The sequence below is a fragment of the Microtus pennsylvanicus genome, chromosome 3 (genome assembly GCF_037038515.1).
Source record: "Microtus pennsylvanicus isolate mMicPen1 chromosome 3, mMicPen1.hap1, whole genome shotgun sequence".
Taxonomy (NCBI): domain Eukaryota; kingdom Metazoa; phylum Chordata; class Mammalia; order Rodentia; family Cricetidae; genus Microtus; species Microtus pennsylvanicus.
This window is the reverse complement of record NC_134581.1, coordinates 133,799,451-133,825,727: the sequence shown is the minus strand read 5'-3', so window position 1 is coordinate 133,825,727 and position 26,277 is coordinate 133,799,451. Positions and strand designations below refer to the sequence as shown.

Here is a 26,277-nt window from a genome sequence, read left to right as displayed (position 1 = left end):
GATAATATCTATTGAATTCTGCGATTTCTGCCTAAGCGTCTCCCTTTAAAAACTGTAATTATAAAAAATACAGAGGGCAATAATGTAGGATGTGTGTATTATTTTTATGTAACTGCTATGAGATTTTCTAAATAAAAAGTATTTATTGTGGATATTTCAATTAAAATGTAATCTGCATTATTTTTAGAAAGTCAGAATCCTAAAAAGTAAATGAAAGGAAATTAAAAACTCCCCATATATGTAGGTGGCTGTTACGTTGCTGTATAATTTTCCAGTTTTCATTCAACTTTTTATTCATATTGATGTATGGTCATTAATAATATATACATTTTCATTTTGATAATAATATTCATTATCCAGTTTGTAGTTTCCATGGCAACCGCAGTATATGTTAAATCACAACATGGGATATTCTAATCATGTTTGGTGTAAATTTAACAAAGCAAGGAAACGATTTCCAGCAATAAAATCTGCGTATTATAAAATGTAAATATTAGGAAATGAACTCATGGAAACTATTAAGTCCTCCCATTACCCCGTTCTCTCTGTTAGCATCAGAAGTCGTTGTTTTCCAGGCTTTCACTGATGGGTCTGTTGGAGGAACGCTGATGGTAAAGCTCAGTGGAAGCTAGCCTTTGCTTTGGGCTTAGTTGAGTATGCAGTAAACCATATGTGTTTTTGCAAAATAATATCTTGGTTCTTTTCTCCATGCTTTAGGTATGTGTTCTTTTTGGATCCATGCAATCTGGACTTGATAAACAGGAAGATCAAGTCTGTAGCGCTGTGTGTAGCAGCATGTCCAAGACAAGAGTTGAAAACCCTGACTGACGTCCAGAAGTTCGCAGAGATCAACGGTGAGATGTTAGGCTGTCTAAGCTGGCGCTCTGGTCGTCCGTCTCAGTGTTAAACTCTATGTTTGCATTTCAGTGTCCATTTGTCCTTATAGTAAATATGTCGTAAAACAACCTTACAGAAGAGAAAAAAGCTGAAGTGATTTAAGATTTCCTAGTTAAAAATACTAGAGTCAACTTGGGGAGACTGTTAGAACTAGCTTTGCTGGGTGCACTGGTGTGTGACTGTAATCCCAGCCACACAGGAGGCTGAGGCAGGAAGACTGCTTAGCCTAAGTGCAAGGCTAGCTTAAACAGCATAGCGAGATCTCCTGTCTCAAAACCAAAACAGAAGTAGATCATCTCCCACCTTTACTGAAAGAGAAAACAAGCAGAATTTTCTCAGGGTGTGGGGTGTTTCCCAGGAAATTCTGAGTAGATCCTTGTGATGTGGAAATTTGTACTTTCTAAATAAATGCTTTGGTGTTTTTGGATATCCAAACCCATTGGATGGTTTTTGTTTCGCTCTTTTGAAATCGGGCCTTTCCTGAGCTGGTTGTGTGAACTGATGATCTGAGCGCTGGAATGACAGGTGAATAACATCAGGTGAATGCAGGTGACCAAGTGCTCTAGAGAGTCATTTGGAATCATTAGCAAACGCTATGTAAAGTTCAGGTTTTCCCCTCTTCCAAGTCTTGTTTAAATCTCTCAGTCTGCCTCCCCTCCCTCCTCCCCCCTTAGTCTTTGTTTAATCTGTGGTTAACAGTATAATATATGCTTGTGTAGAAGCAAATAGTGAAAGTTACAGGAAGAACTGTAATCAAATTTCTGCTGTCAGTTCCTTTTCTGGTGTACGTAATTTTATGTTCTGCTCTTAAATTTAATGTTACATCATGACCTTTTCTGAGAATGGTTTTGAGGAACTTCGGGGTTAAAAGTTAAGGATTAGCAGAGAATATCAGCAGACCCAGTTTGCTGCAGTCAACTCAGCTCTTTGGAGACCCTCATTTCCAGGCTCCGCAGTTCTCTTTAGGGTATTTTTAAATATGCTATGGAGAACCACATAGTTATGGCCCCTCTGATTTGTGTTTTGAACCTCCCTGAGGTTCCATGTTTGTATTTTGTATGTGGGGCTTTTCAGGCCTTCCTGCCTGTCTAAATCCAAGGCTAGCGCTAGGTCCTTGAAACAACTGTTGACTCAAATGTTCACTCTGCATAACGCATAGCTGACTAGAAAGAATGCCTGGAGTCATAACCATGCCTATTCCTAGGCTTCAGATTCTTCCTGATAGGATGCTGGGCCTCCAAGAGGAAGAAGACGGGGGATGTCCCTCACCTACCACCTCGTGCCCTTACTGTAGATAGTAGAAAAGGCATGGGCTGGTGAGGATCTGGATTCTCATTCAGAATTGGTCACCGACTTGGTAATAGAGATAGGGGAGCTTTCTGAGCCCAGGTGTCCTCATACAAATATGCATGAGGATACGTGAAGAATACCAAGTGTCATGGACACTGAATGAAGGGACCCAGGTACTTCTCCAGAGCTCATTTTCTCTGCCCATGTAGTACCCTGTGTTTGCCTGGCTAAGCCCTGTGCTGTAATCGTCAGCCTTGTCACTTAGCACACCCCATCTTAGGTAGGTATGGTTTCTTAACACATGGACCCAGTTGCTGGGTAGTTCACTGATTAACAGCAGTGCAGGCTCTGAGATAAATTGTTTGGATTCAACTGTTGCTTCTTCCAATTTAGTGGCTTTGAGACTCAGAACAAATTGTTTGAGCTCTCAGCCCCTCGTCTGTCATATAGGACAGTGTCTGGACCTCATTAGGATTTTATGATAAATCAGCACGTGAAAAATATTTAGAAATATAGCTGGCAAAGAAAGTTGCTGGAAGTTGGGATTAGCTGCCACCCTTCCCATTGTTCTATAGGGGATGTGACACTCTTTCCACAGCCAGTCCCTTCACAAGTTCCTTCAGAGCAGTGCTTCTCAGTCTTCCTACTGCTGCGACCCTTTGATACAGTTCCTCATGTTGTGGTGACCCCCAACCCTAAAATTAATTTCGCTGCTACTTCAGAGCTGTAATTTTGCTATCATTATGAATAGTAATGTAATTGTTTTTGTTTTCTGATGGTCTTGGGTGACCCTTTTGAAAGGGTCATTCACACACACACAGAAACACACACACACACACACACACACACACACACACACATGCGCGCGCGAACCCACAGGTTGAGAACCACTGCTTTAGATACAACTACTGTATAGCAACCATATCTGTTCTCAGAGTTTTCAGTTAGCACTCATCCATGGCTCTGAACTCATCAATGGTCCAGGATTAAGAACTCTGTATGTCTTACATGACACTCAGAGCCATGGTCCAATCTTCATCTTCCATTGTGTCCTCTCATACAGACTGGATATGAGTGCCACTGCCTTGAATCTGAGCTGTCTCCGGTAGTGCCAAGTGAAGGCTAATTCCTTGTCTGTGTGGCCTGCTCTTGGGATCTCTTGAAGAGAATTGGTCTGTGCCTTGCTCTGGTATGCCTTGTTTCTAGGCAGTATTCTTATGAATAAATGTGATGCTGACTATGGTCTGTTCATATCTGACTTAAGAAGACACTTCCAGTGGAATTTGTAGCTTTTTATTTCAAAAGTATTAGTTAATAAATATTTTAGTGAGTACCCTTAGGCTCCAGGGTCAGCTTATATAAAGAATAATATAGAATCTGGACATGTTGAGGTATGCCTATAATCCCAGGCCTTGAGCGGAAGAGGCAGGAGGATGGCGAGTTCCAGGTCAGGATGAGCTAAATAGTGGGATCCTGTTTCACAACACATAACAATGGTAATAATAACAGCATCCAAAAGCACAACAGCAGTAACAGGGTGGGGACAACAGTAACTTTAATTGGCAAGTGTGAAAACTGTATTAAAATTCCCAAAGAGAGGAAACTTTAGGTGTAGATACCCAAATACCTGCTTTAATAACAACCCCTGAATTAGAATTCTTTAATGTCTCAAAAAGTCCTTACACTGTTCTTCAGGTTGGTGGCACGAAACTGGACCCTATGAGGTATAATCCCAGTATCACCGCGGTCACCAAGTGAGATTGTTCTCCTGTCTTCCTCTTGGGCCTTTGTGACGTCTGTTTGTGTTGGTATCTGTGCCTGTATACTCAGTTGTGTCTGCTAGGAAGTAAAGGCCCCTCGTGCCCACATTTATAGACCTCAGTTCCTACTTTCAGCGAGGAGCTTTTCTCCAAGAGAGGAGGCAGGTGTGAGTGAGAAGTCTTCAGACCTCTAGCAGAGAGTAATCACAGGTCCACCAGAAAGCTTAGTTAACAAAACTTTTAGATCACAACATAGTGAAGGCCTCATGGAACTGAAGTTCACAATACTTTCTTGAATGGCACTGAATAATACCAGAAACGTCAGAAACGAGAAGGAAGTAGAATTGGATTATGTCAGTTGAGCGAGTCACACAGACAGGCCTGGTTACATGTGCCTGTAATCTCGGCACTTAGGATGCTGAGGTAGGAGGATGGTCACATTGCAAGTCTAGTACTAGCTACATGGCAAAGCCTTGCCTCTGAGAAAATAAAAAAAAAAAAACAAATTACAAACTTTTATGCAAGAAAAAACAAAATGAGTAGAGTTGAATCAACTCATGAAGCGGGAGAAAATATCTGCAAGTCTTCTATCTGGGCAGTGAGTAATATCCAGACCATATAATAGCCTTTTCAGTTCCCAGAGGCCTCAGTCAGCACTGCTATCAAGTGCTGAAACCCTGTGTCTTATCTGGCACTCGGAGTTAGAGTCTGGTGTTGGACTCCCTTTAAACATATGGTATGTGAGTGTTCGTGCCCATAAGATACCAAAAGGAAAATCACCATGTGATGGAGTTTTAGAAAAATTAGAACTCTTGTCACGGCTGATGGGAATACAAAATAGTTTGGCTGTTATGGAAATAGGTGAGTCTCCAAATCAGCCGTGTCACTTCTGGGTATTTATTTGAAAGAATTGAAAAGAGGATCTGAGAAACAGCCCCACACCCATGCTAACTGCAGCATCATTAACTAGTCAAGAGGCAGACACAGCCGGCATGTCCATAGACAGGTTAGTAGATTAAGGAAGTTTGCAGCCTGAACATGGTGGCTCATGTCTCAAAAAAAAGCAAATGAAGAAAGAAAATGTGTTGATACACATGCGATGAAATTATTTGACTTGAAGAAAGAAGTAAATCCAGTCGCAGACTATGGTCGCCCATGGTTGGAGTGAGGATGTCATGCTAAGAAAAATAAGCCCTTCCCAGAATGACAAATACTGTTGGAAACCCACATAGTTGAAGTTCCTAGGTCCTTCTCTCATTCACAAGAGGACATGGAGAAGGGTAAATAACTTCCTCTAGGTCAAGAAGTCAAAGGCATATTTATCCAGAGCATTTCCTTCCACTGAGTGATGGTACTAAACCCCTGCAGAGCTCCCCAGAAGCTTCAAACTTGCCCACTCTTGATGGTTGAGAGATGTAACTGGTCTCCAGACCTCTTGTCCTTGTTTCAGCTTGGCCAAATACAAGAAAAACAATTAAGAATAATAATTATTTGAATGACTGGGGTTCTCAGCAGGTAAAAATGACACATGTGAATATGGCACATAATACATAAATATCTTCCTGCCTTTCTAGTGGAGATTTCTTGAATAAATTAACATTCTTTAACTTTTGTTCAGTTTTTCTGGCCTTTAGAAATTTGTCATTTCTGTGAATTATAATTACAGCAGTAATGAAAATAAAATATAGGATAAAAAGTCATTGTAGAAAATAATATTCAGTGCTTTTGTAAAATTTCTTGTCAGATTTTAAATTAACTCAAAATGATCACATCTGAATTTTTGCTTATTAGATGTGTGTTTGATACCAAGTTTCCTGTATCAGGCATAGAATATAGCAAATAAAATTATGAACTGAAAGAAGAAAAAAAATGACCTTTAAAAAAATTCTGTTACCAGAAACTGTAAGGACTCCGCATTGAACCTCTATCCGTCTGTTATCAGGGCCCTGTTCTATGGGAATCTCCTGGGGGCAGACCATCCTGTGTTTATCTCTAAATACGCAGACTCCAGTGCCTGAGCTCACACAGTAGATACCCATAGGGCTGGATTTCCCTATCCGTCTCTGTTGCCACTTAATAATTTCTCATCCTCCCCGTTCTTTATCCTCAATTCTGAACCCATGTGTGTTGCCTCCCGCAGGTAAATTGCTTAGCTCCCATCTAAGCAGAATTGCTGTGAAATCAGTTATTTTAAAAATTCATCTAAATAATTCATTTCATTCGTTTATCTCTCTTCTACATCCTCTCCAAGTGATTATCTGTCCCTTTTCTTCTCTTAAGCCCGCCTGGTTCCTTCTCTTTTCCAACCTTGGTGTCCTACAGAGAAAATTGAAACTGCCTGGCAAGAGCTCCCATCTGAGTTCTTATTTCAGCAGGGTGTGAATTCCATCTCACCCCCGCTTCCCTTCCTTCTAGTTTCTGATGAACAGGTTTCTTTCTGTCCTTAGTATCATTTTTGTAAGCACACACACACAAAAATGGTACATCATTGAGGGAAATGAATGGTACCTCCTTCTGATGCTGGCTTTGGTTTTCTATGAGATTTTTCAGCTGACCCCAGACAAACTATGGCAGGAGACAAGGACGACCACAGTGCTGGCTCATGCCTTCTTTTTCCTCTCCTCTCCCCCAGTTCTGGCCCACCATCTCTAACTGCACGACCCAGTCTCAGCTTCAGGGTCTTAGTGAGTGGTTGAGGCTGTGTGTTTTGCTCCAACATTCCATTTTGAACCCCACTATGTATTGTGTTATTGATCCCCACCATGCTCTCTGCTGTACTGGATGCTTTACATAGTTTTCTAGCTAAATTTTAACAAGCAGCCTAGAAACAAACATCTCTTCTGTAAGTGACAGGTGGACCACATATCCTCAGTTGGTGCGAATCTTTCACCAGGGACATTTATTATCATTCTTATTGCTCTATTTTATAATATATATTCTGTCTTGCCTAACATAATAGCAAACTATGGCAGAGGTTTTTTTTTCCTTGTTTGCATCTCATTTATAAATTTATAAAGCTATATACTATAGTATATAAAGTACTATAATTTAAAAGTGCTTCTCTGATGTACAATATTTTATATAATTCTGAAGGTTTTATGACCTGCTGTTTGGATCATAGATGGTTTTGAGGACAGCAGCATTGAATGGTGCTTTCAGAAGGATTATTGTTTTGCCATTAAAGACTTTAACAAATTATATGACATTTAGATAAAATTTACAGCTCGTGAATACTAATAAGCCTTTGGATTGTCATTGGCTATTAAGTTTACAGTCAGCATCAGATCATCGTGCTCTCCCTCCAGCCAGTAACATCATCATCGAAAGCACACACACAGTATAGACTGTTTTTTATATTGCGATGCAGAAGGTTCGATTTGATAATGTGCATGAATGAATACAGTGATCTGCAGATGATTTAATTGCTTCCAAGTCAGACACCAGGATGCTTGATCATTTAGAAGGGGGTGTGTGTTTACAGTTGATAATAAAATTTAAACTAATTCCTTCACTCCAATGATTAATATCCATAAAATATGCACCTGAGATACACATTATAGTCCCATACTAAAGAAACCTGTAATCCAGTAGGATCAGACGTCTCGACCTCACAGCACCTGCAAGTCTCGAATGTCGATATTAAAAATTTTCTTAGCAGATATTTACTGAGTACCTATCGTGGTTGACAAGGTGGTACCAATGGCTAATTTCTAGGGAGGGTGCTTCTTGGGAATTGTAAATATGTCCCCACATTTCATGGATTACTAGAGACTGAAATTGGAAAAGTGATTTTTATTTTGCCAGAATATAAATGCAGTGTTTTCCTAATTAGAAAAATGAAGGCAGTAGAATTTGATTTTTTTTTTTTTTTTTTTTTTTTTTTTTTTTTTTGGTTTTTTGAGACAGGGTTTCTCTGTGGCTTTGGAGCCTGTCCTGGAACTAGCTCTTGTAGACCAGGCTGGTCTTGAACTCACACAGATCCGCCTGCCTCTGCCTCCCGAGTGCTGGGATTAAAGGCGTGCACCACCACCGCCCGGCGAATTTGATTTTTTTTTATAATGAAAACAGATCCACATATAAAAATTTTTTTTGCTTCAGTACCAATTTCTAAATCATTCTGAGGGGGTCTGTTTTTCATATTTTGATGCTTGTGAAGATTGCTGCAATGGAAAAAAAAATACAATTTAGGCAAAAATACCAGCCCTCAAATTATTCCCTCTATGCTATATCTTTAATTCAGGTGATTTGGGGCTTGGGACCATTGTTCCCACTGTAACAGTGCTGCCTGACACGGTTTGGCAGTGTTTGGACATTTCTGGTTGATGTAGGGAGAGGCCGAGTGTGCTGCAGGTAAACCCTGCATCGTGTAGGACAGTCCTCTGTAACCAACATGCTGCTGCAGTTTGTTTTGAACTCTTTTGGCTCTTTGAGGGGCTTGCCACACAACTCCCAAATAAATCACATACGGAGTCTCATTCTTCCATATAAATGCCCAGCTTTAGCTCAACTTGTTTCCAGCCAGCTTTTCTTAAATTGACCCATCTACTTTTTCCCCTCTGGGCTTTTATCTTTCTTACTTGTGCGATCTTACTTTCCTTTTACTCCCTGGCTGGCTGTGGCTGGGTGACTGGCCCCCAATGTTCCGCTTATCTGTAACGTCTAGAGTGTAGTAATAGAACACACCTCATAGGATTGATATAACCAAAATGAACCAAAGAATAAATAATTGAATATTTTAAGACATTTGAAATATCATAGAAGTTAAACATTCTCAGAGGTGGGGATGATAGTAGGCGTTTACCATGATAAATGTTTGTGTGCCCTAGTTGCTCTCCTAAAATCGGTCATTTGGATAGCTTTTGAATAACACTGGCTGAGTTGGATGGATTGCCTCTGGTGCGCTTTAGATTAACTGTTGTTTTTAGGTTTTGACTTTTCATTATTCATGTGTGGGGTTTTTTAAACCTGTTTTTGCATTTAAAAAGCCCTGTATGTCTGACTCCTTGGGAGTAAACCGCTTATGGTAGGCGTTGTTTATAATTCTGCTGTAAAAAAAAAATAAGAATCAGGTGCTGCTTTTTAAAATGTCCACTGAAAGTGCATCCATGAATAAGTAATGTGGAAAAAAAAAGAACTGTAAAATGTTTGCATTGCTAGGTTTTTCCAGTGTTTGAGCCTTCCCCACCTCTCAGCTCTGTGCAGGAGGCAGTGGGCAGTTTCTTAGGATTAATTGTTGCTACTAACATATTATGAAGGACTTTTTTCAGAACAGGATCTGCTTAGCGTTGGCCTAAGTCCCAGCAGATGATTGGAGATAAAGCTGCTCTTCATTCACTGAGCACTTTTCTGGGAAAGTGTCTATAAAATTGAGCCTTGTTGCACCTGGTGACCTCCCTCTTTCCAGGAAGGAGGGCACGGGAAGGGCAGAGACTGTGCTCATTGGATTCAGAGGAAGCAGGGTTTAGCAGCACAAGGGTCTTTACGTAGCCTTTCATGTTTTCCGTCTTGATCTCTGAAAGAAATGTTGGCAGCTAAGCTCAGGATGTCCATAGACACTTGGGTGCCCTGCACGTGTTAGCACAGCTGCTTTTTTTTAAACGAGTATTTCTCAGTAGGACTTCTAGCTATTTTAGGATTAATCTCAAGTATTTGGCTGCTGTCATGTTTCCTTCAAAGCTGCTGTGAATAGAACTTGCTGGCATTAGCTCAAGACATGGCAGACTACACTTTCAGGGGAGTTATATACTTAATATTCCTTTTTATACACTCTCTGTCACCCCCAAATATTCAAGATCAAACTTAGAGTTTTAAATATGCAAGGTGAGCATTTTACCACCCAGCATGTCTTAACCCATGTGCCGTGTAACTTTAAAGAATCTTTAGAAACAGTTTTGCACTGTCCAGTTACTTATATTATCTTTGCATGAAATATATACTATTTATATTTTGGTGAATGTATTATGAAGACCCTCATATTTGAACATTTACCAGATAGTTTGCTGGTTTCAGATAGCATTGCTTCTGGAAATATGTTGCTTCCTGGAAATTTCCAACAATTTGTTTGATTGATGGAATAAGATAAAAGTTAAATAAACTCACTCCCAATTTTGTCCTTAACAAACCAGAATATATTTTTATATAATCCTCTCCATTTCCATATGATCAAGTGCCTTTTCCAAAAGTAGCCCAGCCTTTAGGTGGCCACTCTGACCTCACAACATATTTTGAGCTCTTTCCGTAGTAGTATAAGCTCTCATTATCATTCATTGTACACGTGAAAGCTTTTCTGTTTGTATTAATAATAGAATATTTTGCTAACTTAGAAATCTGGTAGGGCTATCAGTTAATTGGATAATTTATGTGTATAATGCAGTAGGTTCTCTGCAGAACTGAAGCATCAGCCTGCTCGTTACACACTGCCGTCTAGTATTGGTGTATAACGGACCTTCCTATATTGGAGTCACTATATCAAAAAACCTGCAGCTCAGTAACTTAGTGCATACTAAATTCAGTGGACTGTGTCATTCTAAATTTTCAGCATTATTTAGATAAGTGTAAGTCATATAATCAGAAAGCTCTTGCTATAGCCGATCCAAAGTTGAATTTGAGCTATTATGTACTATCTGGAAACTAGAGATCACTTACCAATTTATCAGTTTGTTCAGTGATTTATCGTTGGAAATGGCTCATGTCTTTTAAATAAGGAAATGATATCCCACCTGCATGCAGAATATTCAGTTTTCAGTAGTGGAAAATACATGAATCAGAGGCGGTCCTACAGTGGAGGGAGTGCAGACTCTGTGGTGATAGTCAGGTGCCTAATTAATCCCAACCCTTCTACCAATTGCCTGTTTTTAGCCTCTTTATCTTCTAGTTCTTGAGTGGTGAGTGTCCTAATGCCCATTTTCTAGGCTTACAGTAACTGATATATATGTCTCTGTCATCTGGCGCAGGACCTGATATGACAGTCAGTAAAGGTTTTAGTAATTAAAATTTGTACCTAAAATACATAAATTATTGGTCATTTCAGAGAAAACTGTTAACATAAATGATTCATAGTAAAAATTAAATGGTTTTTACAGTGTTTATAATGACTGAAATAGGGAATGTTAGCATTGACATCTAAAGCTAAGGAGAAATGGCGGAGACTTTGTTCAGACTGTTGCACCAGCTAACATATGACTTTCTTCCAACAGGCTCAGCACTGTGTAACTACAGCATAAAGCCTTCTGAGTACACTCTGACTGCAAAATCTGCTGGGCATTGCCCCAAACTACCAGTCCCAGCCAGGTAAATCTAACTGCACAGTTCTTAGCTTCTAGCCCTTGTTTTCATAGGGAAATCCACACTGCATTGTTCTGAGACAACTGTCATTTGATGATGCCTGTTGCCGGGGCCATTGCTTTCATTACAAGATTCAAAAAGTAGGAAAAGATGTGACAACTTTTTTTTTCTTTTAATCTTTAAAAAATGTACTCACAAACAACTTCTCTTGTTCTCAGATATTTTGAGTTTCTTTCAGAGGCTTTTTGATATTTTTATTCTCATTCCATAATCTTTTTAAGTATATAAAACTGCTGAATCATTGTCAGATCGGCAACAAATTTAGAAACCAATTCTCCCTTCACTGTCGATGTTCTGAAGTTGATCCTATTAATACTTACTGAAATTATTTCTTATTTAGTTTCAATTTTAAAAGCACATGAATGTTTATTCTCTACAGGTTGTTCAGGATACATTCTTCAGAGGTATTCTTAGTGTTAGGTTATTTGCCAGGTTTTATTCAAAATCTTTTTTTTATTTATTTTTTATTAAGCTATGTATTTTTCTCCACTCCCTTCCCTTCCTCCCTCTCCCCTTTTACCCTGTCCTATACTCCCAGTTTACTCAGGAGATCTTGTCTTTTTCTACTTCCCATAGATTAGATCCATGTATGTCTCTTAGGGTCCTCTTTGTTGTCTAGGTTTTATCCAAAATTTTACTTAGCAAACGTTTATTATTAAATACTAACTGCATGTAATAGACCAAAGATGCAGAAATGTTCTTTGGCAGTGGCTCGTGGTACTTAGAAGGAAAGTAAACATCAACACAATACATAGGGTTTTTTTTTTTAAGATACAAACACTCAAGCATTGTAGAGTATATTCTCAAAATTATGTACGTGTGCATATGTTTAGATGTGTATGTGTTTAGACATGCATACCCTTTGAAGTATCGATTTATCTTTCTAACAGTGTGACACAGGAAACCTCCAGGAAACGGAATAGAAGTCACTCGGTATATCACATTGGACTATCAAGTGAAAACTTAGAGATCCGAGAACAGGAAAACAGATCATGTTGACTTTAGAATTACGTAGGCTGTAGCTTGTGCTTTATTAACTTGAATTTTAAATTTGTTTTTTTGCAAAGAGCGGAAAGGGCACAGCAGTCAGATTGATTTCTGGCTCCTTTAGCCTTGTCAAGTTGCTATTGAAAATCAAAATCTAAAGCCTGTAGGCATCAGAGTCAAGGGGCTGTTTTAGGAGAAACTTGGGAAGGATTTAAACATTACAGCCTTAAACCAGCCACTCAGTGGACAGCATTCACGGAAGGGAAGGGAAGCCTGTCAGGGCGGCCACAGCAATGAGGCAAAGGAGAGGCTTTGGATCCACTCATTCCTATAAAAACAGGCAGAGCTGGGCCTGGTGGTATAGGCCTGTAATCCCAGATACTTAAGAGGCTGAGGCAGGAGGATCGCAGATTGAAGACCTGAGCTAAGTAGCAGGTTTGAGGCTAACCTAGGCAACTTAGTCAACCCTATCTTGGAGATATAGCTCTATAGCGCAATGGAGAAGAGAAAAAGAATATTATATACTTATCTACTTAACTGCTAAAATTTGTTTTAAATGTATATTTTGAGTATTCTGTCTAGGCTAAAATATGTATTTTTAAAAACAATTGGAAAGTCCCGGGATTATGAATGAAGTTGTTTTGCTCCTACATAGTTGTAGGTGGGTGGGGATGTAGCTTATATCACAACCCTCCTCCCCCCCAATCTCTGATCCTACCATCTTGGGCAATTGCTGATCCTTGTTGTCTGTCTGTCTGTGTCTGTCTAACTATCTATTTTAAAATTTAGACAGTCTCACTATGTAGCTCTGGCTAGTTTGAAACTAACTATGTAGACCTAGCTGGCCTCGAACCTAGAGAGATTCCTCTGCCTCTACCTTATAAGTGCTGGGATTAAAAGTGCATCCCACAGTACTAGCCCCACTATATATATGAGATGGGTGTCTGCAGAAGTCAGAAGAGCGTGTCGGACACCCTGGAACTGGAGCACTGATGTGCGTGTGGGACACTGAGCTCATGGGAAAGAGGGGAGAGTCTTGTATTACTGATCCTTCTCTCATGCCTCCTTTTACATCTCCTCACCCCTCCTAGGAACATAATATCCTTCTAGGACAGAGCAGTATAAACTTTGAGTTCCAACAGGTTGTGGCTTCTAGACTTGAATTTGAAATACTCTGTTGGAAAATAGAGAAAGGACACGTCAGTCAGATTGATTTCCAGCTCTGTCAGTCTTATCAAGCTGCTTCTGCAAATCAAAATTGAAAATCTGTAGACGTGAAAGTAAAGGGACTGTTTTCAGTGATATTTAGTAAGAAAAACCTAGAATGTGGAGGTCTGAGTGACTTTGTCCCATTTATTGTTCTATTTATCAGCTGGGGTAAGTCTCTTAACCTATATGTGAATCTAGTTGATCTGTGAATAAATGGAAATATTTGCAAAATTGTTTTAAGGCTTAAGATAATAGATATTAAATGTCCATTTTTGTTCTTGTCTCCCAGCTTGGGAAGTATTATCATCTCTCCCTACTTCAAGAACCTTCCCTTTGCCCAGACCTTTCTGGGTGCCCAGAGACCTGTTCCTCCCTTAGCAAAAGCAGCTATGAACTCATTTGCAGTAAAACACTAAGAGTACATTAAAAGTCAGATGGCCCAAGATCTTTGGTGCTTTAAAAGCAAGTGGCTAGACAAGGCAACATGTATCCAAATTTGTGCCTCTGTTGGTGGGATGCCCAGTGGAGTGGTGATATGGGGAAGAGTCGCCCTATGTGCTTGCAGTTATTCCATACACAGCAGCGACAGAACCCAGTTTCTCAGCTTGTTCCCTTATTTAGGTAACTCCTGATACCCAAAAGGTGGCTAGGTGCTGGGCAAGTAATAATGTAACAGTGACGTGAGAAATTAATAATCAAGAACGAGTATTGCCTATTCATATTTTCAAGGGGGAGATTGGTAGATGAATTAATTTTTACAAATAACTTACTATGTGCTGACCAACATATGGTCTCTCAAATGTATTATAGCATCGAACCCTCAACGAACCACTTACTATGTGCTGGCCAACATCCTGTCTCTCGAATGTATTATATAACCCAACCCTCACAAAACCTATGTAGATTTTGCCCCTCATTTGTAGATGGGGAAAATGGAAGATGAAAGAACACGTAAATTACCCACGGCCACACAGTAATTGCTGAGTCAGAATTTGAGTCTAGATCATATAGGATCTCTGTGGCAGTTGTTGTTTCTATAGTATATAAAAGTGAAAGAAGGGAGAAAAATAGAACAAAGCGCACAAAGAGTACATTATATAACTGCTAGATTTTTTATTTATTTCCTGCTTTTTATATTCTCTGGGGAAATCTTTCCAGAATCCTTTAATATCGTTCTTTTCTCAAAAGGATAGCTAGAAATCATGTGTGGCTGTTTGTTTTTAGCTCGGGTTCTAAAATAGTTACAGAGAAGCTGATCTTTGCCTTCTCTCATGAAGGACATGGACCTAGGCTACTGAGAACTCTTTGTCATGCCCCAGGGAGCATCTTCACTGTGACAGTTCGGACTCAAAGGGGAATTAAGCAGTGAGTTTGCCAAGCTTTAGTTTTGAGTGGCTAGTTTGTTTTTAAATCTTTAGAAGACTTGTTATAGATACATTTTGTTCTTGTTGACTGATGTTTCAGTAATGTGAAGTGCCTGGGCATATTGGAGCCACAGTGGCCTCTTCAAGACGCATTAGCCTGTGGCAGCTTTGAAAAAAGACAAACTTACTGTAAGGAAAATTCTTGATGTGTGTCCTCTTCATTATGGGCTAGACAGTAGCGCAGACATGTTCTCATATGCCATGTTCTCAGAAGCATGTGAAATGAGATGGTCCATTTTGAATTCATTATGTTAAATGGTAAAATATAATACAAGCATTTTGATATCAGAAGTACTCAAAAGAATTCTGTAAGAGGAAAATGAAAGTATTTTATTTAAGGATGACATTGTCAAAGAAAAAATTTAATCAATAAAAAGTTTAACTAAACTAAACTTTTTTTTATAAAAAGAGAAGAATTCAAAACTGATATGGTGGCTTATAAATAGCTTATAAATAATTCCAGGCACTGGGGAAGTTGAGACTGGAAGATTACTGTGAATTTGAGGCTAGCAGGAACTGCAGAGTGAGACTGTGTATCAGAAACCAAACAACAGCAATGAAATCATTGCAGAGGCCAAGAATTAGTTTAGTGGTCAAGTCCGTAGCATATGGCCCCGAGTTCCTTAGGAAAGGAGAAAGGGAGGAGAGGAAAGGAAGGAAGGAAAGAAAGGAGCAAGGGAGTCGGGGGAAGGCAGGACAGGCAGGCAGATAGGCGGGTATGTAAGGGATTCTAGTGCTTTTTACTTTGCAACTAAATATTTAACTTTTAATGGATCCATGCATTCTTTCCTGCTTATCTTTTTATTTTAGCTAAAATAGTAAATGTTTTTTACTATTAACTAGACAATGTGACTAACCAGTTTTTAGTATTTTTATGCATTTAAATTTAGAGATACCAGGTATTTTAAATTAATATACAGAAAATTATAGGGTAAAAGGTTACTGTTCCAGAATAACTCTTTGGAGTTGGCCAAGTGCCTTGAAAGGGAAAGTCCCACGCAGACCTCACTGACATTTCTTCCTAGCTAGAAGGATTGGGATTTTCAAAGCACAGTCTTTCCCTTTTCAAGCTGATCTCTTAGTCCTTACTTCACAAGGAAGCAAACATGGGCCACATCATCTGTGGGGCTCCTGGGAGTCAGGATCAGGTCTTGTGGATGAACTCTTGGGTGACAGCAGTGATGCTGATGATCCGAAGTGACTTCCTGAACTGTGCTACCATTCCAGCAAACGGAACAGAACTCAGAAAGACAGTGGCTTACGACTGCAGTGCCAGGGAATTGGGCTTTCATATCTGATAGGAAAAATCAGGAAGCAGGGCTAAGAAAACTAGTAGACACTATCAGTAAGAAAGAGGACTTAAGATGTGTCCCTTTGAGGGTAAAGGTGGGGGCCGATGAGTTCAGCTGAAGCTAAGTTAGAGGTAGCAGGCCAGTATACACAGAGGGTAGACGACAGTACACATGGTTACAGAACAGAGAGCATTTGGGTTTTAAAGATGTGGAGCCAGCCTTGAGTGTGTGTGTGTGTGTGTGTGTGTGTGTATGTATGTATGTATATATATATACACACACACACACACATATATATATATATATATATATATATATATATATATATATATATAAAATTGGAAGTATGCTTAGACAGAGGTACTAAAACAGCATCTCTCTAGACATCAGGGGAAAAAAAACCTGTCAGTTAAAACCAAATCAGCCTCCTTTGACTTTGAGATTTATAGCTAATCCATTTAAATTCTTGTAATGTCTCTAGCTAGATCCATTTCATTTAAAAGTATTGTGTAATTTGATACCTTTTTTTCATCTTTAATGACATAATGTTTGTTCAAGAAACAATTGCTCAGAATGTTGGACCCTCCTACAATTAAAAAAAAAGCTTTAGGTCTTTGGCATTGATTCTAGAGTGCTCATTTAATGCCATTTTAGAAGAATATACAAGACAGCTACATAGAGATGGTTTTTTAAAAGATGACTATCCCTGTTATATTGTTACATCATATTTCTGGATACAGTTTACTGAAATGTAACTAAGGTAAGGCTTCATCTTTAAAGTTACTTTGTTTCATAGAGTTTAGTAGTATGGATGATGTTGCTTCTTGCCATTAGTGTCCATTTACCAACATTTACAGTCCACTCATTCTGATTTCAAAAGAAAATAAAATTTTGAGGAAGGAAACAAAGGCAGTGTTTTGCTTCAGGCCAGTTATTGTTTTTCTAAGACTAGAAGCCCTCAAGTTTGATCCCAGCTGTGTAATCTTACCTCCAAGTAGACTAATATTTAAGAAGGAGAACAAACTTACAGTACTTTAGTCCAGACTAGTATGTTATGATACCCTCCCCCATCTGATAATCAGTTTAAGTGGTGTGAGGTTTGTGTTACGATGGCCAAATTTTAACTCAATTCACCCATGTGTACTTAGACATATGTATTTATATGTATGAGGTCTCCTGGAATCCTGATGTTTCCTGGTTCACAGTGTTGTCATCGGTTAGATGTGCATACGTATTATCGTCTCAGGAGTTGAAGAAGAACCATGTTATTAGAAGCCAGCTTCAAGTCATGGCTAATACACACCTATGTTCTCTCACAAGTCACAGCTGTAGTCATGGAAGCTTGGATTAAGTGATGAAATCGTTGGCTGTGTTCCCTTTTTTAGACACATATACTCATTGTTTATGATATATGCCTATCCTATATATCACACTGCCACATATGCAAATAAGTAATTTTCCGGAATATTGTTGAGTAGTAGAGCAATTGTCCAGCATGCCTGAGGACCTGGGTTCAATTCCAAGCACTAAAAAGGGAAAGAAAACAGTGCAGAATTCCATGCCCCTAATAAGTTGTGTAGTTTTCACTTTTTATTGTGTTTGTTCCCATATTTGTGTGTGATCCTTGATGCAGAGATATCACCATTATATTATATTATATGTGATTTCCCCTTGTGTTTCTGTATTATAAACATTTCTATAGATTAGTTCTCATGGCTGTTTTAAGTTACTGTCTGTTAATGTCTTGGCATGCTTTTGTTTATATGCCGGTATATAAGCTTGTGCCCTAAACACCTTTATTAATATGAGGTTTCCTATGACGTTTTGAAAGAGGAAACATTCTATTAATGGTGGTCCATTTCACGTAAAAGCATGAGTGTATGTCTCCTTTTCAGTTGCTTCTGGCAAAAGTTCCTTTTCCATTCAAGGAAGTGCATGCTTGTAAGCTTTGCCGTCTGCCTCTGGTAGATGTGCAGAGCGGAGGAGTCTCGCATGCTTGGTTTTGCTTTTGGTAGTTCTCCATGCGTATGTGTATGTGTGCATTTGTCCTCAGGGGTGGGGGAATGTCTTCGTTGGAGTATACACTCCACCCTCTTTGATAAGCTCTGGTAAGATTGGCATCCGTACACATAGCCGTCATCTTCATAGTGCACAGCACTTAGCTCCCACGAGGAGGAGGGTGGAGTGTATTGCAGCCATATTCACCTTTCATTTGTGTGTTTGATGTGGCATTTATATTAAGTAGGAGTAATTTTTTTTCTGATTTTTTTTTCTTGTGTCACCAGTGCACCTATTCCATTCTTCCATCGCTGTGCTCCTGTGAACATTTCCTGCTATGCCAAGTTTGCAGAGGCCCTGATCACCTTTGTCAGTGACAATAGTGTCTTACACAGGCTGATTAGTGGAGTAATGACCAGCAAAGAAATTATATTGGGACTTTGCTTGTTATCACTAGGTAATTGTTTTTCTCATTATTAGCTGTTTCGTAGTACTACAGAAGGCTGCTCTGTCTTTAGCCAAAATATGCATACAACTGTAAAGTGCTTGACTTTCCATGGCCAGAATAACTGTTTCAGATTACATATAGTTATAAATATATACATAGAAGTATGTATATGTATATATCTGAAACTCATGTCGCTTCTATTATCTTTCATTAAAGACTTGTTTCCCCAAACTTTGGTTACTAAATCATCATTGATTATCTTTAATGATAGCAAAAGACTCCTTTTAATGATTTAGACATGATTCCAAAGGTATATTTATATATGAAAGAGGCTAAGTACTCTCTTATGTATTCTAAGAACATAGGTTGCTTTTGAAGTGTGTAATTTTATTTTTATTGCTATAGTTCATAGTATTACTGCCTTGCTGGGAAAACTAAGAAATCTCCACTTGTTAGCCACAGAATTAGTCAGTAATTAAATAATAAAATCAGTTTTATTTTCAAGATGAAAAAAGTTACCTATATTATTCTAAGTCTGTGCAAGGGCATATCAGAGTTTGTACATCTTCTTGATTGGGAGACGTAAGCTAGCGACCAAACTGTTTCATTGTATAAGTAAAATTAGTATTTATGTATGTTTAGTAGCAGTTGTATTCATTGAGAAGGTACAGGCTTTATTTCCACCTTTCTTATCATTAGAGAGAGTCGATGCTTGACTCAAAGTAATACTGTCCTTATGAAATTCCTATTCTGTGATATTCGAGGGGCTCCGGTCTGGTTTTTCATCCCTATACATTTATTGTAAAAGTAGTACCTTAAAATTCCTGAGCTCAAACCTAACCATGTATTTAGCTTTGCAAATGACCTGAAGAAATATGATGACTTTATATAATAAACACTTGGTTTTCTGAAACAGTTGAATGCTTTAACCAAAAGCTATATACAAACTTGAAGATTCATAACACTAATGTGAATTCGACTTTTATTAGAATATCTTTCGAGGCATAAAAGTATAATATAAATTCAAGATATCTTTGTTCATTTGTTTGTGGAATGAGCCTTTAGATCATTAAATATTTATAAATATTTCAGAATTATGTTTCTTACACAAGGGTTAACTGTCCTCTTTTTCAACCATTTTAATTATTATTTTGGCACACTAGGATTTAGGATTTAGTTTGGAATAGGTAAGGGAGCTGGCTAAGCAAATCAGCCTAATCTTTGCTCTTTTCTAAGGAAGAGCTTTGCAGGCAGTTGAGAAATGAGGTCAGGGGCATCTGGCCTTAGCAGGTTTAAGAATATTATACTGTATAGATTCAGACCCTCTCGGAGTTATAGAGTTAAATGTAAAATATTGAACAGTGTTAAAATGCCGTGTAGTCTGTTGAATTAGAGACGTTTGTCCTGAGATGATACAGGTTGGTCAGGGCAGTGTAGCGCCAGTTGATTTCCCGCTGCCTGTTACAGTTTTGTTATTGTTGTTTTCGTTTTGTTCACCAACATGACATGTCATTCTCTGTACCTCCCGCACTGGTGTGTGTTTGCATGCCCCATGTCTTCCTGCTGGCGACTCCACGGCAGCCTCGGCTACCATGGGGTCACCCTGTGCATTTGCATGCGTTCTTTTCTGTAGTTTACAACCCACACAGTGAGGACCTTCGACTTTCAGAGACGGGACTTTAGGCTGTGAGCCGTAATTGCAGAAGCAGCCCATTTCCTTTCTTGTCAAAATGGTGCTTGTGAACTAACAGCATCAAGCTATGCCTGTAGGAAAAGCAATAGTTGTCTTTCTCTTCATAGTTTGTGTTTTTCATCCGATATCCTTTGTGGTCTCTGTCTTCCTTGCAGTTCTGTCCATGATTTTGATGGTGATTATCAGGTACATATCCAGAGTGCTCGTGTGGATCTTAACAATTCTGGTCATCCTGGGCTCACTGGGTAAGTGATTGTCTTCTTCTTTGCTTTCATTGTACCTAACTAATTTCATGGTAGTAAATCGAAATAAAAAGAAGAAAATGGAGTTTTTATTTGCCCGTGCTATTTCTTCTCCAGAATGAGTGTTTATTTTTGCCTTGAGGGTGTCATAATTATATCGCCTTCCTCATTTCACTCCGGTTAGCACTTGAAGCACATACCCTTTTCTGTGCACGTGTCTGTGAATGCACGGCATTTAGTTAGCATTTCGAGCTCCAGTTGACTGTGTCTCTCAGTTTATGTCTGTAATCTGAATGGTGTGTTTGTTTCTGCTGCTGTCTCCTGCTTTTGTGTTTTCGTTTCTCTAGCGTTTCCATATACACCATTTTCCCTGACAGTCTTAAATCATTGCCTTTGTATCTAATATATTTCTACTTCTGCACTTGGTAACCTGTGTTTGTTTATTTGTAAAATGCTGCTTGATCCTGTGATTGTTAACGGCAGAAATTATATGTTTTGCTTTTCCCTTGCTTCCCTAACTTCCTGCGCCACCTGGTCCCTCCCTTCAGCTCATTTGTACTCGAGACCTTGTCAAATAATCCCAGCTTTTACATTCAAGTTACTATTAAGTTTAAAATATTTCTGTCTACCGTGTCTTCAGAATTTATCTGCCCTTGTCTTGCAAGGCCCCTGCCTCACCTTTGCATCTCAGGTTAGATTTCTTGGACTAGTCTTAGACCTACGGGTCCTGTATCCAAAAGCCTTTCTGAATTGGTAATTTGGTTCACCTTTGTATTAACTGAATTCAGATGATTTATTCATGAGGGACTTAATGGATTCTGTGTTTTCCTAGTTCTTGATTATCAAGTATTGTCTTTACCTTTGCATGTACAGTTTGGATTCGGCGGGCTGAACTGTGTAAGGCACAAAATGCCTGAATGCATTGGATAGAGCTGTGTTCAGGCACAGATGTTCCTTCAGGCCTGTGCATTTGTTCCAGAAATCTCAGGATGACCATACTGCATTTTGTTTCTTTGCCCAATTTATCCCTATAGTTTTAAATGAATTTTACTGCAACCTTAATAATTTAAAGATTTTAAAAAGATAAATCTGGTTCTTATCCATGCCTGTCTTTTGGGGATGGCTCTTTTACACCTCTCTAAAGGTGTTTTTGTTTCTATATTTGGTCATTGTTCCTGTCCCTGTGGCTTTTTCTTCAGGTCATTGCTTACTCCATGAATATTTTATGGTCTTCAGAATTTTGTTGTTTTCTTTTGCATAAGAGTTCCTTATGCTGACCCTGCTTCCCATTCTGTTCCCCCTCCTCGACTGTGTTTTCTTTTCACCTGGCAGCCATTTGAATCTAATTCTTGTTCAGATGTGTAGCTTTAATAATCAAAACCTGCCATTTAGTGCACGTGGTATTTCATGTGACTGAACTTTCTTATTTCAGTTTTATAATTTGTAAAATTAATAGTGACCACTTAATAGTTGTAGTGGGTAAATCAGGTCACACTGTCAGGGGATCAGGGGTGCAGCACAGGTTCACAGTGCCTGCTGTGAGCAGCAGCTCCTCAGCGTCCTTGCCGTTCATTCCACTTTTCTAGGGTGGCAGCTCCTCTCTGAACTTCCTATTCCTTTTGTTTGTAGAGAGTGTAATTCCTTCCGTTTTCTGATATGTTGAACATTTTTCCAAGCCATTTCCTGGTACCTTGGGATGTCAAAAGGGAAGGTTTTTTTTTTTTTGTTTTTGTTTTTTGTTTTTTTGAGACAGGATTTCTCTGTAGCTTTGTAGCCTGTCATGGAACTCCCTCTGTAGACCAGGCTGGTCTTGAACTCACAGAGATCTGCCTGCCTCTGCCTCCTGAGTGCTGGGATTAAAGGCGTACATCACTATATACTTAGTTGGCTTGGTTTCTTTACATTTTCATAAGAAGGAAAATTCATAGTTGGTCTTCACTAACAAACATGATGGGGAGCTTCCTTTTGACTTAGTCACTCAGGAACAGACGCGGATCAGGTTGGTAAGCATAGCTCTCAGTTCGGTTTTTGATCTGTCAGGCATTACTGTATTCCTCTCCCCACGCTCTGTTTGAATGTCAGTTCCTCATTGTAGCCAATAACTCATTACAGGTAGCCTGGTCCCCATCTGTCCCTGCGCCCATGCTTCGTAGCACACTGCTCTTGCAAACTTGCATTAGGATGGCTCAGTGGTCTCTTTAGGGACAGAGAAAGAGCTCTCCAGTCAGTCATGTCTCACCTCAGCCTTAGACTTTTGCCCGGAGAACATTTTCCTTAGGGACTTTAAAGTCGCTCTTTCTCTGTCTTTATTCTCTTGCCCAGACAGGTCTTCTCTGGGAAGCCTTGCTTATCTGTGTTAAAAAAAATTAGCAGTGCTTTCTAAACCAAGTACTATCCCTCCTTTTAGGTTTTTTTCCTTAGACTTCATATTCTGCTCTGACTTACTTCCTGTTAATTTCTACTTCCTGATTGCTGTGTAAACTCAAGCAAGGAGCAGAGAGAGTGGGGACATTTTTCCTGCCCTGTTCCCTTTCCTGGTGGATAGGTACCAAAGGATGCACTGAGAGGAAATTAGGCTATTACAGGCAGCAGGTTTGCCTTTTCTTCAGCCTCCTTTTTACATCTGAACTAGCAGTAGAGATAAAGACCTTTATCCCCAGAACCCACTGCCATCAAAGGTCGCCTACCTTTGGTGATAATTACTCTCTCATACCCTTTATTTGTTTGTGTGATCACTGTGCGAATATTTAATCATTTGCGTGGCTATCCGCACTAGGCATTGGTGTTATGAGTTTTCCTTGGAAGTTAGCTGCTGTTACTGTCCTCAGTTTCATAGTCAATGATTTATATTTGAAGAAAATCTATTTGATACAGCAAAGGATGTAGATACTTATGAAAGCTACTTTCCCTCTTATGCTTCCAAAGAGTAGGTAAATGGGTTGTCACTGTGTCTCATTCATGCTGTAAAAAAAAAGTGTAGGTCCAGAAAATTGAGCATATATGTTACATATTTTTGTATGGATTTTTTGCAAAAAACTATTGTTATTTTTATCTCTAGGTGGCACAGGTGTACTGTGGTGGCTATATGCAAAGCAAAGAAGGTCCTCCAAAGAAACAGTTATTCCTGAACAGCTTCAGATAGCTGAAGACAATCTGCGGGCCCTCCTCATCTATGCCATTTCAGCTACAGTGTTCACTGTGAGTTGGCGGGGGGGGGGGGGGGCATGGTACAAACGTTGCTCTCAGTGTCGTGTGCATGTTAGCAGGTGACCATAAATGGAATGGAAACACACTCTGGTCCTTGGATTCCTGCCCCATGGTTTAGTTTCTGTTCAAAGTCTGGTAGAGGCTTCTCTAATTGACGAGTGTTCTTTGATGCAACAGTTTGTTCTGCCCTGTCTGCTTTCTGAGATAAATTTTCACCTGGGATGTTTATGTTGTCATTGCTAATGATGTATTTCTTATTGTTATAATGTAATTACATTTTAGGAAACAGTTTATTAAGATTGAGAATACCATTCCTCTTACTTGTTCATTCATTATTTCCCATTTATTTTATTTAAAACTTAACTTTTAACAATATATGTTGTATTGAAAATATGGGTCAGGTGCACTGTACTTAGACATTTGTACATTTGTCAGTAAGATAAAAATCTTACTGACTAGCCTATAGCTAAATGAGGGGTGAACCCAAGCATCAGTAAGACTAGTAATAACAACAATGCCACTAAAGCTGAGGGTTCCAAGATATTTGTTAATGATGCTCCTTTAGCTGTAATTCTGTATGCTATCTTCTGTAGGGAACAAGTGGAGAGTGAATAGACAAATGGCTGTTCTGGCCTCACATCCCACTTAAGGAGTTTCCGTCAACAAAGGAGATAAATACAAATAAATGCTCCCCTTGCTTTGAGGTGATGGCATATAACTCTCCCACCATTTCTCAGAATTACAGGCACTTAGCTATGCAAATGAAGAATCTTAGCCCCGACTGACAACATTTGTTGCCCCCCCCCACACACACACTGAAGATGTCTCCAGGGCCTTGCAGTTGCTAGTCTAGCGCTCTGCCACTGAGCGAGATCCCCACCCCGACAACACATTTTGACTGGTAATTAGTGGGGAAAGGCAGAGTTGGAAATCCCTCCTGAACGCACTGGGAAAGCTGAATTAGAATCGCGCAGAGAAGTAACCCCCTCCTTTCGTCCTCCGCTCAGGTCATTTTGTTCCTGATAATGCTGGTAATGCGCAAGCGCGTGGCTCTCACCATCGCCTTGTTCCACGTGGCTGGCAAGGTCTTCATACACTTGCCGCTGCTCGTCTTCCAGCCCTTCTGGACCTTCTTTGCTCTTGTCTTATTTTGGGCATACTGGATAATGACGCTTCTTTTCCTCGGCACTACCGGTAAGAAGTATGGCTTCTTCCTCTTTTCCATGAATCTAATTTACAGTCAGATATTTTAAATCATCAGAGTGGGTTGGGGGCGTGGCTCAGTGGTAGAGTGCTTGCCTATGAATGAGGGCCTGTTGATCCGTAGTACATGTGTGTACACACACACACACACACACACACCAGTCCAGAGAGATTCAGCTCTTCATACATTTATTGATGAAGATACAGTAGCCATCAAATCTAAAAATAGGGTCTTCAATAACTCATTCCCTCTTCGTGATTCTTAGCAGATCTTAGCAGGTTGCATCTAGGCTAGCTAAGACCAAAACTGCTTCTTAATTTTGAGAGAGTCGTGGATTTTAAGTGAGTTCTCAATTTAATCAGTTTTGGATCCATTCTAAAATGAATGCATTCATAGCCTCTCTGCAGTCGCTTCCCAGTCCAGAGTTATCCTGGACTACAGTTTTGTAGATAAGCTCTAACTTATTGATAGCTGGACTCGGTACCAGATGTTAAGACACACGTATTAATTTAATTGATTATTTAATTAAAGTAGTGCGTATAAAGATAGTTAACTTGTGTGAAACATCTCTGTCCAGTCAGCTCATACTCACTAAATGAACATAACATTCATTGTTATGCTTAGTTAATAGTTTAGATCTATAATGACTGGATAAATAAAACCTGGCAAAGAGAAAAAGCCCTGAAGTGTTTGAAAATTCATGCCTAAATAACCGATAGTGGAACTAGAACTATATTTATTATAAATAGAGTATTTTAAACACTTTCTCCAATGCCTAATGTGTAATCGGATAATGTTAAATTTCACAGTGTGCTAAGTGATCACAGTTGCTGTCTCTTAGTTACTAACAGCACTAAGAGCCCGGCAGAATTGTGCCCAGGAGTGGCACCTGTCCCAGGCAGTCTTGCTGATCGCCTACGTTCGGTGTCTATCCATGTGTCTTGGTTTTTGCTTTACGTGGTCCTTCTTTGCTTCCTTGACATTTTCCTAGGTAGTGCTGTTCAGAATGATCAAGGTTTTGTGGAGTACAGGATCTCTGGGCCTTTGCAGTACATGTGGTGGTACCACGTGGTCGGCCTGATTTGGATCAGTGAGTTCATTCTCGCGTGCCAGCAGATGACCGTGGCAGGGGCTGTGGTGACGTACTATTTCACTAGGTGAGGCGCTTTACCTGTGAGAAAACTCCAGTTCATTCGGTAACCATGTCTACAAGGGGAACAGGGTTGGGGGGGCGGGGATCATGACACGATGGTACAGTTGCTGACTCTGGGCTTGGGTATTC

At 39.5% G+C, this 26,277-nt stretch overlaps 1 protein-coding gene across 3 annotated transcripts in view; it reads left to right on the top strand.

The window, feature by feature from the left end:
- Slc44a1 (solute carrier family 44 member 1) overlaps positions 1–26,277 on the top strand; it is a 153,952-nt gene that overhangs the window by 74,250 nt on the left and 53,425 nt on the right. For all 3 annotated transcript variants that reach the window (XM_075967209.1, XM_075967208.1, XM_075967210.1), the window contains exons 4-10: positions 718–854; positions 11,144–11,237; positions 18,489–18,658; positions 20,498–20,587; positions 23,643–23,782; positions 24,799–24,985; positions 25,987–26,152. In XM_075967209.1, coding sequence (XP_075823324.1) covers positions 718–854; positions 11,144–11,237; positions 18,489–18,658; positions 20,498–20,587; positions 23,643–23,782; positions 24,799–24,985; positions 25,987–26,152 — 984 coding nt within the window. The remainder of the gene's footprint in view (positions 1–717; positions 855–11,143; positions 11,238–18,488; positions 18,659–20,497; positions 20,588–23,642; positions 23,783–24,798; positions 24,986–25,986; positions 26,153–26,277) is intronic.